Below are 15,917 nucleotides of genomic sequence, written 5' to 3'. Positions count from 1 at the left end.
ACCTATATCCCAGCTACTTGGGAGACTAGGGTAGGAGGATCGCTTGAGCCCAGGAGTTTCAGGCTGTGGTCAGCTATGATGATGCCACTGCACTCTAGCCTGGGCAACAGAACAAAAAACAAGCAAGAAAAGAATAGGCCAGATTCTCCACACTTGGGACAGGTGGCCAGCGCCATGAACCAGTCCACATGTACTAAGCCCCTGCTCTGCCACAGGCCTGTGCTGCCCTCAGTCAGCACAGAGAGTGCTGACTGTCCAGAGAATGCTATGGATTCCGGGGGAAGAAAGTCTAACTCAGACGTAGGGAGTTAGGTTCCTAAGACAATAGTGAAGCTGAGCAGGGAGGATAAGAGGAAAGGCTAAAGCAGGATATTTGAGGCAGAAGTAACAGAAACATGGAGAAATAAGGGAGTGACATGTCTAGGAGATAGCAAATAGTTCAATATGACACTAGTACAGGGTCCAAGGAGGGCAGAAGGAAGCAGAAAGGAGAAAAGGAGGTCAGCTGGCCCTAGATCTAGGATGCCAATTCAGGGAGTCTGAATTGTATCCTGAGGGCAAAAGAGAATCATGGTTAGGGTTTGGGTTTTTAGACTGATCAGTCTGGTGACCAGTAAAGAAAATGGATTAGAAGATGTGAAGGCAAAGACCAGCTAGGAGGCTGCTATAGCAGCTAAGCCACTGAGATGATGTGATATAAATATGAGGTAGGGAAGAGGGCAGGAGGATGAATGCAGATGCCACTCCCACAGAGACTCAGAGTGCATGACTGGGGCTCTATGTGAAAGGGGCTGCCAATCAAGACCTTGAACTCAACACTCTGCAGAAAACAGAAAATGGCAAATGGTTCAGAACAAAACTAATAAATCAACTTGGAACACTGATTTTCAACAGACTCATTTTGACTTGGAGTATACTTGGGTAGTATCTTAGGCACATCTCATACCTTATCTTTACTCCAAGGAGGCTCAGCAGGGCAAAGTGACTCACCTTAGGCCACCATGGATGTCCTCTGCCTCCTATAGTACCTCAACTCCCAGCCACCATTTGCATTCCTAGTAAGGTCCTGCCCAGCTCTTGACAAAAGCTGAGGGTTTGTTTGCAGTTAACACCGTTAATTGTTTATATGTGGTGCAAACACACCCCCCTACAGTCTGCCTGACACTACTGCTTGGCAGAGAAAATTCTTTTTGCAGAGCCAAGTGCCCAAACTGGAGCCCATCCCAGCCTCTTTCCGCATGATCCTTAGTCAGCAGTGGAATGGTTCTTACTATCGCTGTTTGATTCATTAGGGCTTTGCTCTTCTCACTCAAGAGGTGTGGTATTTCTCCCACAACAGTGAGACCTCAGATGCCTTTAAAAATCTGGGGGAACCTATATGGTTCCTTTCCAGAGGCAAATATACACAATGAATTTCAGATTAAGACTCCTATCCTCAGATCTGAAGAGATGATGATGTATTGCTAAAGGAGCCTTCGTAAGGACTCAGCTCAGATCTAAGCTCTTTGCAGGTATCATACAACCAGCCTTCTAATATCGGGGATTTTCCAGGTGTTAAGAGTTGGGGATTCCCACACCCCTTTTTAAATTTTATTCTGGAATAATTTTAGATTTATGGAAAAATTACAAAAATTAGACACAGAAATCCGATATAACGTCACTAGAACTCCCCAAATGTTAACATTCTACCCACATTTGTCATCATTTATCTCTACATATTGAACAATTTTCTTTTTCTGAATAATTTGAAAATAATTTGCCCCTAAATATTTCAGTGTATATTTCCTCTTACATAACCACAAAACAACTATCAAAATTGTACAAATAACACTGAGACAGAACTAAGATTTAATCTATAGACCTTTTTCAAATTTTATCAACTGTTCCACTAATGTCCTTTAGAGCAAAAAGCAAAACCAAACCCATCCACTGCTATCGGATCCAATACAGGGTTACACATTCCATTTAGTTATATCTCTTATTCTCCTTTAATCTAGAACAGTTCCTTAGTCCTTCTTGATACTTTTGGAAAGCACACGCCATATATTTTCAAGAATGTTCCTCAATTTGAGTTTGTCTGATGTCTCCTCATCATTAGACTCAGATCACACACACTGGACAGGAATTCCAGAGTGATCTGTCCTCCTCAGCACATCATACCAGGAGGCATGAGATCTATTTGTCCCAGAATGTTAACTTTGATCACTTGGTGTAGGTACAATCTGCCAGTGTTCTCTAATGTCTCTCTTTGTAACTAATTTAAAAATATCTTATGAGGAATCACCTATACTGTTTTGCAGCAAATTTTCTCCATTTGTTTTAGCATTTACCGATGATTCTTGCTTAAAACTATTTTTGCCATTATAGTTAAGGTCAAATGTAAAATTTTTTATCTTTATCATTCCTTCTACATTTATTGGTTATTATTCTTATTCATTTGATATGCCCCCATCATTCTTTTTTTTTTTTTTTTTTGACACAGAGTCTCACTCTGGCTAAAGTACAATGGTGTGATCACAGCTTAGTGTAACCTCAAACTCCTGGTGCTCATGTGATCCTCCTGCCTCAGCCTCCTGAGTGCCACCACACCCTGCTAATTTTTTCTATTTTTAGTAGAGATGGGGATTCACGCTGGTCTTGAACTCCTGAACTCAAGGGATCCTCCCGCCCCAGCCTCCCAGAGTGCTAGGATTACAGGCATGAGCCTCCACGCCCAGGCTTGCTCCCATCATTTTTAAAGCACTTCTTTACTTTCTGGCATAGCAGAATATTCCAAGCTCACCTGTAATTTTCCTATCTCAGCTGGGGAATCAGCCATTTCAACGAGCCTTGATTCCAATTAGTAGAGAAAGATATTAATAGTATGATCTGAGTATGAATGCCTTCATTGCTACTGGGATATATTTGCATCTAAACCCTTTCAACAAACTGTTGAGAATACATATATATACATTTGTTTCTATATCTACATATAAGAAACCATAGATACCTGCCTTCCCCCTACCCCTGGCCATACTTCTTTTTTTTTTTTTTTTGAGACAGAGTCTCGCTTTGTTGCCCAGGCTACAGTGAGTGCCGTGGCGTCAGCCTAACTCACAGCAACCTCAAACTCCTGGGCTCAAGCAATCCTGCTGCCTCAGCCTCCCGAGTAGCTGGGACTACAGGCATGCGCCACCATGCCCAGCTAATTTTTTCTATGTATATTAGTTGGCCAATTAACTTCTTTCTTTTTATAGTAGACACGGGGTCTCGCTCTTGCTTAGGCTGGTTTCGAATTCCTGACCTTGAGCAATCCGCCCGCCTTGGCCTCCCAGAGTGCTAGGATTACAGGCGTGAGCCACTGCGCCTGGCCAGTACAAGAAAGAAAGAAAAGAAAGAAACTCTGAGTTCATCCTGGTAACTCCAATTCCAATTGAATACCATAGAGCTCCTTCTAGCTTTTCCCGCCTTTCATATTCACAGGAAAATGCTTTTCTGACAATGAGAAAACTTGATTCTCATTAGCCACACTATATCTACACGCTCAATCCTAGAATAAAAAGTAATTTCAGCATTGCTAACCCATACCACTGTGAAAAACAAACCTACTAACTAGAGTTAAATATTTAGAGTTTTTTTTTCTTTTATCTTAGGGTATACAAGTCAAAATACTATATTCAAGAGCTACTTTGTTCAATTTCTTCAGGACTTGGCAAAAAAACAAAAACGAAAGAAGAGCTACTTGGGTTAGTTCCTCTACCCTCCTCAGTGTAATAATGTTTTCATTTGAAATATAGTACTGAATACATTTTTAGATAAATACACAAATGAGTAAGCAAAGGCTTTTATCTTGGATATAGGTAGGTTCCCATCCTCCAATGGCAGCAGTTTTCCCTAACTTGGATCCTTCTGAAACCTGGGAGCTTTAGGAAAAATGTAGAGATGCAAGTCACCCTCAGGTATTTTGATTCAGTCAGTCTGAGCTAGACCTGGAATGTGCATTTTTCAAGTGTTCCCTGGGTGATTCTAATATCCTATCAACTGGGAAACCACTGGCCAGGTCCCCCTAAGCTCCAACTCTCTGTCTCCGTCTCTGTCCTCCTGGCCCTTTGTTGCTGCTGTGCCTCCCAATAGTCCCACCTCTCCTTACCACCAAGCAAATGCCTGTCCTTTATTTTTTTAAAATTTATTTTATTTATTTATTTATTTATTTATTTATTTTGAGACAGAGTCTCGCTTTGTTGCCCAGGCTAGAGTAAGTGCCATGGCATCAGCCTAGCTCACAGCAACCTCAAACTCCTGAGCCCAAGCAATCCTGTCTCAGCCTCCCGAGTAGCTGGGACTACAGGCATGCGCCACCATGGCCGGCTAATTTTTTCTATATATATTAGTTGGCCAATAAATTTCTTTCTATTTATAGCAGAGAGGGGTCTCACTCTTGCTCATGTTGGTTTTGAACTCCTGACCTCAAGCAATCCTCCCACCTCAGCCTCCCAGAGGCTAGGATTACAGGCGTGAGCCACCTCGCCCGGCCGCCTGTCCTTTAAAATCCAGCTGTCTCCTCCTCTGTCAAGACTTCACAACTCCCCAGAGATGGACAGACCCTCAGTTCCCTGAGCTCCCGTAACAGTTTACTTTTCATTATTATGGAATAATTCAAGTGTATTGAAAAACCAAACAATACAATGCAATAGCTTTTTCTATAGCCCTTTGTTACAGCCCTCCGACAAGGAGTTGAATTTTCTGTTTGTCTTTTCCACTGGCAAGGAGACATATTCTATTCTTCCTCCTCTGATGATTCCCAGCCATGGGATCTGGCACATAGCAGGTGCTCACAAAATGTTTGGTCTAAGATTATTTTAAGCTTCAATTCTATGGCTGAAAAATGGCCTGAGTACTTTTCCACAACTCATCAGAACAGAAACTGAGAAAGCTAAGATTGCCAAGGATTCTCTGATAAGTAATTCTCATCTTGAGATGAAGTCCATTTCTCCCTGCTCTCAGCTAAACCTGCATGTTATTGTTCACGCTGGTAAGTGAATGCTGTTTCCATACCAGACCTGATATTTTTAGCACTCCTGTTATGATAAACTCACAGTAACCTCAAAAAGAACAAATCAAAGTCAACTTTTTGCCACAGGAAACCAGCTCACGCTTAATGTTTTGCAACATGCCATGGGAGAATAATAAAAAGATGAGACCTTTTGCTCACAGATGGTGAGGCCAACTCTTAAGACACTGGAGAAATGCAGCAGGAAGCATTTATTTGGCCTGGCCACTAACTTATTAAGTAAACTGGAAAAACATTTAATACCCAAACAAGGCAAGTGCATGCACACGGACAGCACAGGGCAGCTGCTTCCCTGGAAGCTGAATTGTGAATGGTGCACTAAGAAACGTCTACCTATGAGTAAGTGGTAGGTCAAGGCCAGGAAGATATTGGAATGAAAAGCCTGGTGGGTACGGGAATGGTGAGAAGGGGCCAGCAGCAGGCAGGCAAGAGGATCCTGTGGGGGGCACCAGTGGGAACATAGCTCTCCCTCTAGAGTGGAACAAATAACCAGACAAGCAATAACCAATGCAAAAAATATTTATTGAGCACCGACTACATGCTACATTAGGCAATGGTAAATCCAACTTCGTGAAGTATCCTCTTAGTGTGCAATCCAGTAAAGTACCCTGTCCTCACTAGGATTGCTAAGGCATTATCAGGTCACATTAGTCACATTCCTAGAAAAAATCTTAGGAATAAGTTTCAAGGACCGAGAAAAACTGAAAACAACTTACATGCCCTTCAACATGAGACTGGTCATAGATGACGGTGCATCCAAAGGTATACTACATTATGAAGCCAAGAAGACAGGAGGAGATCCTTCTATATACGCTCCAAGATCTTTCCAGATCAATTAAATATTAATATAAAAAAGCAAGCTGCCAACGAGTGTTTAACACACACACTCACTGCATGACTGTAACTTGATTTTTTAAGAGGATCGTCAAGAAATTCTTCTTTTTTCTTTTTTGAGACAGAGTCTCACTCTGTTGCCTGGGCTAGAGTTAACCCTATCCCAAGTAGCTGGGACTATAGACATGGGGCACCATGCCCGGCTACTTTTTTATAGATATTTTAGATGTCCAGCTAATTTTTTCTATTTTTTTAGTAGAGATGGGGTCTTGCTCTTGCTCAGGCTGGTCTTGAACTCCTGAGCTCAAAGGATCCTCCTGCCTCGGCATCCCAGAGTGCTAGGATTATAGGCGTAAGCCACCACACCTGGCCAAGAAATTCTTAATAGTACTGTCCCCAGAAATTTGGAAGAGGAAAAAAACGGAGAGAGTTTAATAAAAAAACATTTTACACCTTTGTGAGTTGCTTGATAATTTTTACTATACTTTTCTTTTTTTGAGATAGGGTCTCACTCTGTCACCTAGGCTAGAGTGCAATGGCATCATCATAGCTCACTGCAGCCTCAAACTCCTGGGCTCAAGCAATCCTCCTGCCTCAGTCTCTCAATGTGCTAGGATTATAGGCATAAACCACAGCGCCTGGACCTATCACACTTTTCTTTTTTGAGACAGAGTCTCACTTTGTTGCCCAGGCTAGAGTGTGTGCCATAGTGTCAGCCTAGCTCACAGCAACCTCAAACTCCTGGGCTCAAGCAATCCTTCTGCCTCAGCCTCTCGAGTAGCTGGGACTACAGGCATGCGCCACCATGCCCGGCTAATTTTTTTTTCTATATATATTTTAGTTGGCCAATTAATTTCTTTCTATTTATAGTAGAGACGGGGGTCTCGCTCTTGCTCAGGCTGGTTTCGAACTCCTGACCTTGAGCAATCCTCCCACCTTGGCCTCCCAGAGAGCTAGGATTATCATACTTTTCTAAAAGAAATAAAATTCAAATATTTCTTGGGGAAAAAAGAAGACCACTATCTGAGGCAGAAGTCAGATAATCTCTGTGTCTAATACACGATCAGAACCAGAGTTTTCTGCAGCATAGTGGCGATCCTGTTTCCCTAACACACAGAGCAGCATATGTGAAATGTAACAAAATCTCTTTGCTTAGAGATGTATATTATAAAGGTTGAGAGCATAGTCCACATACCACACAGACCTCATGGTCTAAATTCCGACTCTGCCTATAAAACCAATTATGTGTTGATTTGAACAGTCACACCCATTCTCAATCGCAGCCGCCATATAGGAAAATAGGGTAATAACTATACTTCAAAGGTTGTCACAAGACTATTAAAGAGTATGTCAACTTCTTAGCACAGAGCCAGGTAATTCAGCAAGTAGTATTCAACACATAATAACCATTCTTAGGTGCCATAAACATGAAAAAAAAATACTTCCACATTTGGGGGATGGACATGCTTGAAGCTCTTACTCAAGGGGGGAGGGAGGCATGGGCAATATATGTAATCTTAACACTTGTACCTCCATAATAAGCTAAACAAAAAAAAAAAAAAAATAAAATACTTCCTGCAAAGTTTACCACTCACACTGGATATTCCCCAAAGCCACCCCACATCCGAAAGTGAGAATTTTACTGAGGTTTGACTTTATAGCAGGCAAAATCAAGGCCAGTTTTTAATTATATTCATTTCTAATGTGCTAAACCTTAATTTTAAAAACCCTTCCTGGTGCTACTCAGTATGTGATTATAAAATGTTCAGAAGAGAGCCAAAGAGGAAAATGAAAATGGTATAAAAGCCATGTCCCTGGTACTGACACCTTTCACAATCACCAGTACATTATCTTCCTGATAGCTGAGGGAAAGTGGGATTCTCCCTTAGCCTCTGTAACAGGTCAGGATCCAGGATCCAAAGTTCACACACCAAATGTTATCCCAGATGAGATTGTAGTGGGAGCTGTGACCCAAGCTCAGGCCAAGCTCAGTCTCCAAAGCCTGTGTTTTTCCCATGACACACCACTGCCCATCCCTCTAGCTGTACTGCACCTTTAATGCTATGGTTGACAATTACAACAGGCTGTCGTAAGAACGTGATTGTAACTACAATCAAATTTTGTGACTGACTAGAGGATTGTGTTTGATTAATGAAATAATTTTTTAAAAAAATTTTAAGGAAATACACTTAAAGTGAGTAAACCTTGATATCTTACCTCAATAAAGATGTTAAAAATATAAAAATTAGGCCAGGCGCGGTGGCTCACTTGAGCTCAGAAGTTCAATACCAGCCTGAACAAGAGTGAGATCTCATCTCTATTAAAAACAGAAAAAATTGCCGAACGCGGTGGCGTGGGCCTTATAGTCACAGCTACTCAGGAGGCTGAGATGGGAGGATCACTTGAGCCTAGGAGTTCTGGGCTGCAGTGCACTATGCCAATGGGTGTCTACACTAAGTTCGGCATCAATATGGTGACCTCCTGGGAGCCGGGGACCATCAGGTTGCCTAAGGAGGGGTAAACCGACCCAGGTCGGAAACAGAGCAGTTCAAAACTCCTGTGCTGATCAGTAGTGGCACTGCGCTATGAATAGCCACTGCACTCCACCCTGGGCAACATAGGGAGACCCCGTCTCAATTAAAAAAAAAATACAGAAAATATTAGCCAGGCATGGTGGTGCACACCTGTAGTCCCAGCTACTTGGGAGGCTGAGGCATAAGGATCACTTGAGCTCAGGAGTTTGAGGTTGCTGTGAGCTAGGCTGACACCCACGACACTCACTCTAGCCAGGGCAACAGAGTGAGACTCTGTCTCAAAAAAAAAAAAAAAGTCCAATGAGGTCAAATTCCAAGAGAATCTCAGTGATATGAATAGCCAGGCAGAAAATGGGAGGGAGCATTTCTCTGAATGTAAGAATAACGTGATATACCCATAGAAAGTCAGCTTAATAGTTACAAGCTGAGGGTTCTCAGCTGATAAGAATAACCCAGGACAGAGACCATAAGAGTCATTTCCCTCTGGTTCTGGAACCTATAGTCTAACAGGTGGTCCAAGGAGTTAACCTAGTATGCATTAACAGAAAGAAAACCAGGCTCTTGTGCTCACTGTATTTGGAACACTCCTTGTAGTGTTTGCAGTACCTCTGGAAAGACCTAACAGCTCAGAAAGACCGACAGGGGCAATATGTACGTGATAACATACAATAAAGGCTGGGACTTGTCATCTGCTGCTAAGAGAAAAGGCCAGGAAAGGTTCTGTTGGCTATACAAAAATCAGGAAGGGCACTGTGTGTGCTATGAAGGAACTAGACCCTGAAGACTCAGCAAACTTGGGTTTTAGACCTAAGAGCACCACTAACTTGTACAACCATGTAGAGTCACTTCCCAACTAGGTCTTATATCATAAAAAGAGAGTTGTCCTAAATAGCATTGAGAAGTGCTAATTAACAGAGACTGCATGCAATGCTATGTAAAGGATTCTGAGGCCATGAGGAAAGTGGCTTGATGGTTTAGATACAGTGGCCAATGATAATGGCTCTTCTAGCCACATCTTCACAGGTGAGGGATGGAAGGAGGAATGGAAAGCATGTATTTTTCATTTTTGGCCTAGACAATATGTGGGGTTGCCTTCTCCTGAAATTCTATGATTATTACTGACTTGTACACTTAAAAATAGTTATAATGATAACTTGTATGTGCTTTTCACCATGTCAACAAAAAATTCTATGATTATTAACAAATGAATGTAGTTTTTATCATTTTTTAAAAATTTATTTTATTTTAACTTTTCCCAAGTTACCATCTGCAAGTATGAATATAGTTTTTTTTTTTTTTTTTTTTTTTTTTTTTGAGACAGTGTCTCACTTTGTTGCCAGGCTAGAGTGAGTGCCGTGGCGCCAGCCTAGCTCACAGCAACCTCAAACTCCTGGGCTCAAGTGATCCTCCTGCCTCAGCCTCCCTAGTAGCTGGGACTACAGGCATGCACCACCATGCCCGGCTAATTTTTTCTATGTATATTAGTTGGCCAATTAATTTCTTTTTTTTATTTATAGTAGAGACGAGGTCTTGCTCTTGCTCAGGCTGGTTTCGAACTCCTGACCTTGAGCAATCCGCCCGCCTCGGCCTCCCAGAGTGCTAGGATTACAGGCGTGAGCCACCAAGCCTGGCCATGAATATAGTTTTGATCACCATATCCAAAGCCCTAAACTAAGACTGCTGTCATGCTAATAATACCTACTAAAGGATCAAATTAAGGGTAAATTGAATCATTGTCAAACCTTATACTACATAGCTGCAAAGTGTACACAAAAAAAGAAAGAAAAATGCTCATAGCTTCACAGACAACACAGTTCTCTAGGACATGCTCTGGTCTGGGTGTTTTCTGTGTGTATCACAAAGCCCTCTGAAGGAACTGCTATTAACACTGCCCTCTGCAGGGGGGAAATTGAGGCTCGGGCAATTTAAGTTAGCAACTCCAGATCACCCACTAAAAATATGGCAGAGCCAGGTCTGTTTTGCCTATTCCCGTCCTCAACAACTGTGCATCACTGTCTGCCCTGTGGGTCATATTGTTAAAGCTAGTGCTTCTTCCTCAATGATTTGTCTCCTCCTCCAGTCCTTTATAACTTTTTTGTTTGTTTTTGTTTTTGAGACAGGGTATCTATCACTCTCTCACCCTGGCTAGAGTGCATTGGCATCATCATAGCTAACTTCAAACTCCTGGGCTCAAGTGATCCTCCTGCCTCAGCCTCCCAGGTAGTTGGGACTATAGGTGCATGGCAGCACACCCAGCTAAGTTTTCTAGTTTTTGTAGAGACAGGGTTTCGCTCTTCTCAAATCGGTCTTGAACTCCTGACCTGAAGCAATCTTCCTGTTTCGGACTCCTAGAGTGCTAGGATTATAGGCGTGAGCCACCTTGCAGTCCCTTGTAACTTCTGAGGGCAATGGTCAGCAGCTTCTGCATTAAATATTCACTTTGCTCTAAAATATTAGTTTGGCTTCCTCTGCTCAATGACCAGCTCCCAGAGTGTAGGGACAGTCACAATACCTTGGTCTTCATCAGTCTGTGCCTTTTAAAAACATCTATAAATGGGGTACATTGGCTACCTCCTATGGATGTTGTAAGAATTTAATGAGCTAATACACAGAGCACAGAGAATGGAAGCTGGATGCTCTTATCACCTTGTATCTCACACAGTACTCAATTAGAGGCCGGGCATAGTGGCTCACACCTGTAATCCTAGCACTCTGGGAGGCCGAGGCGGGCATATCGCTCAAGGTCAGAAGTTTGAAACCAGCCTGAGCGAGACCCCATCTCTACTAAAAATAGAAAGAAATTAATTGACCAACTAAAAAAAAAAAAAAATTAGCCGGGCATGGTGGTGCATGCCTGTAGTCCCAGCTACTTGGGAGGCTGAGACAGCAGGATCCCTTGAGTTTGAGGTTGCTGTGAGCTAGGCTGACACCACGGCACTCACTCTAGCCTGGGCAACAAAGCGAGACTCTGTCTCAAAAAAATAGATAAATAAAATAAAAAATAAATACACACACACACACACACACATATACATATATGGTTTGGGGAGCAAGGAATTTTTTTATACCATATTCAACAATCGTCTGTCCTGACGACCGTGGGGGATATACTTCTGGAGTTTGCATGGAGAAGGAAGGAAGAGGTAGGCATACAGTTGTCAATGAAATAAGCCCTGGGGAAAAGAGGGCTGAAGACTGGCTGAATGCAGCCAGAAGATGATTTGCATATTTACTAAATAAAAGCCACACCTCTCTATCAAAGAGTATACCTACAAATGGGATATAGTTAAGCAGAGAAACTGACTCTCTCAGGCCTTGGAGTGGACAGATGGGGCGGGCACAGGTGGCTCTAGGACTCTAGTATCCTGTGTAATATTATGCTACATGTATCAAGACATGAAAAAAAAGTCTGGAAGCACAATCCCAAAGCACAAAAATGTCAAGGAAATTTTTTTCTTCTTTGTGCTTTTCTGGTAGTTTCTACAATACAAGTTACTTTTATACTTACTTGCTACGTGATCTTGAGAACATGGATAACCTTAATTTCTCTGTGCCTTCGCTACCTTGTTTGTAAAACAGGGATAGTATTAATAATAGTACCTACCCCCAATGACCTGTACTAAGCACTCATTGTTTATAATTATTATTTCTAAAATAATATTTTAAAAATTGGCCGGGTACGGTGGCTTATGCCTGTAATCCTAGCACTCTGGGAGGTCAAGACGAGCAGATCGCTCGAGGACAGGAGTTTGAAACCAGCCTGAGCAAGAGCGAGACCCCGTCTCTACTGAAAATAGAAAGAAATTAATTGACCAACTAAAAATATATATACAAAAAAATTAGCTGGGCATGGTGGCTCATGCCTGTAGTCCCAGCTACTTGGGAGGCTGAGGCAGGAGGATTGCTTGAGCCCAGGAGTTCGAGGTTGCTATGAGCTTGGATGCCATGGCACTCATTCTAGCCTGGACAACAAAGAGAGACTTTGTCTCAAAAAAAAAAAAAAAAAAAAAAAAATTAAAAGTGCCAGGCACAGGAACAATACTGATAAGCCAATTAATACTTAGCTAGCAGCCCCCTGAGTACCAGCAAGGATGGACTGAAAAGTAGCTCATTAACTTTAAGTGAGGGGACAGAAAAACCCCACCTTTCATGAGAGTGAGGCTGGTTTTGAGCCCAAGAAAGAATTCTGAAGAGGGAGAAATGGTGAAGAGAAGTTGCTTTATTTGTGACACTATTATCTCAGGATCGACTTTAGAGTGCAGGTCTAAAGCAAGTCATTAGAACCCAGAGGTCAATGAGGAGCTCCATCCCCATTCACTCTGCATCTCTCAGGCGGTCACTGACAACTAGCTAATGAGGAATTTGACTCAGAGCAAACATCACAAAACAACCTGGACTCTGCAGCCACATTTGCAGAAATCAGAGCCAAAGCCCTCCCTGGGGGAGGTCTGCTTTGAGTGCTCACCTTGAAGGAGAAAGTAATCAGGAGTTGTGCGCTTCAGTTGTGCCTTTCCTTTATCACTGTTCCAGTCTACCTCCAGCGCTTCTTTAACAGGGCAGAAGACTATCTTCTGTTAAAAAAAAAAAAGGCAGAACTGATTAGGGATAAAATATTCTTGCTTTAAATGACAACGCAGTAGCTTGTCTGTGTCTCAAAGAAATTTCATTATTTAAAGTTTACTGATCATTAAAAGAGGATGATACCCTCTCAAACCAAGATATGCTTGTTGAGCACTTACTGTGTGCTCCTCTCGGCACTGGGGACAATGTGATGGAAACCATGGATTTACTGCACTGAAGGAAGACAGAGCTAAGCTCCTAAAGACCTGGTTCCAGGCCAGGTGTGGTGGCTCACACCTGAATCCTAGCACTCTGGGAAGCTGAGGTGGGAGGACTGCTCAAGGTCAGGAGTTCAAAACCAGCCTGAGCAAGAGTGAGACCCCCCGTCTCTACTAAAAATAGAAAGAAATTAATTGGCCAACTAATATATATAGAAAAAAATTAGCCGGGCATGGTGGCGCATGCCTGTAGTCCTAGCTACTCAGGAGGCTGAGGCAGGAGGATCACTTGAGCCCAGGAGATTGAGGTTGCTGTGAGCTAGGCTGACGCCATGGCACTCACTTAGCCTGAGCAACACTGTGAGATTCTGTCTCAAAAAAAAAAAAAAAAAAGACCCATATATCATGTCTACATACTTGGTTATAAATTATACCAAAAGCTGTTATATAAAATATATTATATTCTCTTGCCTTGACAAATATACCTCCTTTATAAACACCTGGAAGGCTTCCTGGATCAAAATTTGAAATCTACACTCCTTGGGAGTTTTATGCCAGAACAAGGCAAACTGAGAAAGCTGGTCCCTATTCATGCCACCTCTTCTTCCCACCTCTGGCTCTGTCCCATACTACAAGAGGCTTTAACTTGAGTGTGGTCACCCAGCTTATCCTTCCTTACCAACATCCACTCCTTAGGTCTAGGCATTTGGACATTGTGGCAAGGCTGTATGCTGAAAGCAGACCAGGGAAGATCACAAAAAATCCTGAGAAGTAAGCTTGGGGTTGTCTTGGGGTTGGGGCAATAGAGTCCAGGGGTATCAGGTACCCAGAGTGCAGTCTAGGAGTAGGGCAGAAAGGTACAGGTTCTGGGTAGGCACATTTCCAAGACTCTGTAGAGTGACCTTCTAGTACACTGGGTCCAAGGATAGAAGCCCTTTCTGCCTGGGTCTAAGAACTAGCAATAGTTCTGCATCCCGCTTAGGACCTTAGGCAAGTTAATGTACTTCTCTTGGGCCTGTCTGTGGTAGGCAGTTTCCTGGTATCTGGAGATCTGGAGGAGGCCCCCAGTGGCCCTGTCTGTAATGTGCACTAACCCTCCAACCACATGTGACAGCCAGAGGTGGGCACATAGCCCCAGACAGGCCAATCAGATTCTCCTGGGAATTGAAAATGTGAAAGCTGGAATAAGGAGACACATTAATGACAGGGCTCTAAAGGGAAAGGCCACAAATTTCTACTGCCTCCAGGGCTCCCCAGGGGCCCTAGTCTTTATTACCCTTCTCAGATGACAGTAGTTATTCATGGCTTCTTGCACTCCAATTAATGTCCCTTTTGGTTCAGACTACCCAAAGCCTACTAGTGTCACTCATAACAATTAAAAACAAAACTAAACTTAACCAAGTCACCAAATCTGTAGCAGCACGGATGAAGAAGGTGATACTTGCTTACCCACCCCACTAACATTGGTGTTGTAAGGAGAAAACATACTCAACAGTGCTTTCAAGGAATGAAGAGTTTTTCAGTTGAGGTATTCCACAGTGTCTGTCAGGTAGTACATTCACCATCCACTGAGTGAACACACTAACTCAGGTAAAGTTACACACCTATCTTATGCCTCCACTTCCCCATGTCCTCGGCTCCTGTATCCCTCTGCCTAGAATCCTGACCCACTCCCCTCTACTTATCCATTTCCTTCCCTGACAATTCTGGGCTTGAGGACTTCAGTCTGATAGTCCAGTTAAGACTAGTAACAAGCCCTCTCACAGCATTAACTGACCTCCTCTCCTCAAATGGGTGTGTCAGTTTCCTCAGGGAGAGACCACAGTGAAAGGCATAGTGAAGAAACTAGATTTTCAATAAATACCCATGAGCTGAAAGGATTTAACCTGACTTTCATTTACCAAAAAGAAGCCCATGAGTAAATATAAAGGATGAATTCTCCACATAGCCTATCAACCATCAAATTATGGTTGTGAGAAGCCATTTAGAATAGTAGGAAAGTACAATAATATCAGTACAACAGGACACGGGTAAAACATTACAGTGAGGCAAAAGAAGAAGATGGATGCAGCCATTTAAAATCATGCTCTTCCAATATAGATGTGAAGATTTGGGGAGTGCTTATGAAAAAATATTGAGTGAAAAGAGCAAAAGACAAAACCATATACAGACAGATATATAACACATACACATGTACAGTTGTCTCTCAGTATTCATGGGGAACTGGTCCCAGGGCCTCCAAGGATTCCAAAGTCTGGGACTGCTCAGGTCCTTGAAATAAAACAGTGGGGTATTTGCATGTAACCTACACACTCCCTCCCATATACTTAAAGTCAGCTCTAGATTACTTATACTGCCAAATACAATGTAAATGCTATGTAAACAGTTGCTATACTGTATCCTTTAGGGAATAACAACAAGGAAAAAAGTCTGTACATGTTCAGAACAGACACAGATTTTTTTCCAAATATTTTCAATCCACAGTTGGTCAAATCCACAATTGTGCAACCCAATGAACCAGAGGGCTGACTATATATGTACATATCATACATGTATTAAAATGTTAATTAGTACTCCAATTTTGTTATGTATATACACAGAAAAAATACCAAATGGAATGTTAGTATTGGGCAATAGAATTCACATTTTCTCAATTTGTTCCTTATTTTCCATATTTGGGATTATAGGCTTATTTTACTCTTTAAATCAGGCTGAACATCA

General features: G+C 42.3%; 1 protein-coding gene across 1 annotated transcript in view; it reads right to left on the bottom strand.

Moving 5' to 3' along the window:
* Positions 1-15,917, bottom strand: part of SAE1 (SUMO1 activating enzyme subunit 1) — a 73,303-nt gene that overhangs the window by 24,960 nt on the left and 32,426 nt on the right. Inside the window, exon 6 of the mRNA XM_012761524.2 lies at positions 12,884-12,989. Coding sequence (XP_012616978.1) covers positions 12,884-12,989 — 106 coding nt within the window. The remainder of the gene's footprint in view (positions 1-12,883; positions 12,990-15,917) is intronic.

The sequence above is a fragment of the Microcebus murinus genome, chromosome 16 (genome assembly GCF_040939455.1).
Source record: "Microcebus murinus isolate Inina chromosome 16, M.murinus_Inina_mat1.0, whole genome shotgun sequence".
NCBI lineage: Eukaryota > Metazoa > Chordata > Mammalia > Primates > Cheirogaleidae > Microcebus > Microcebus murinus.
This window is presented reverse-complemented; position numbering and strand designations above follow the sequence as displayed.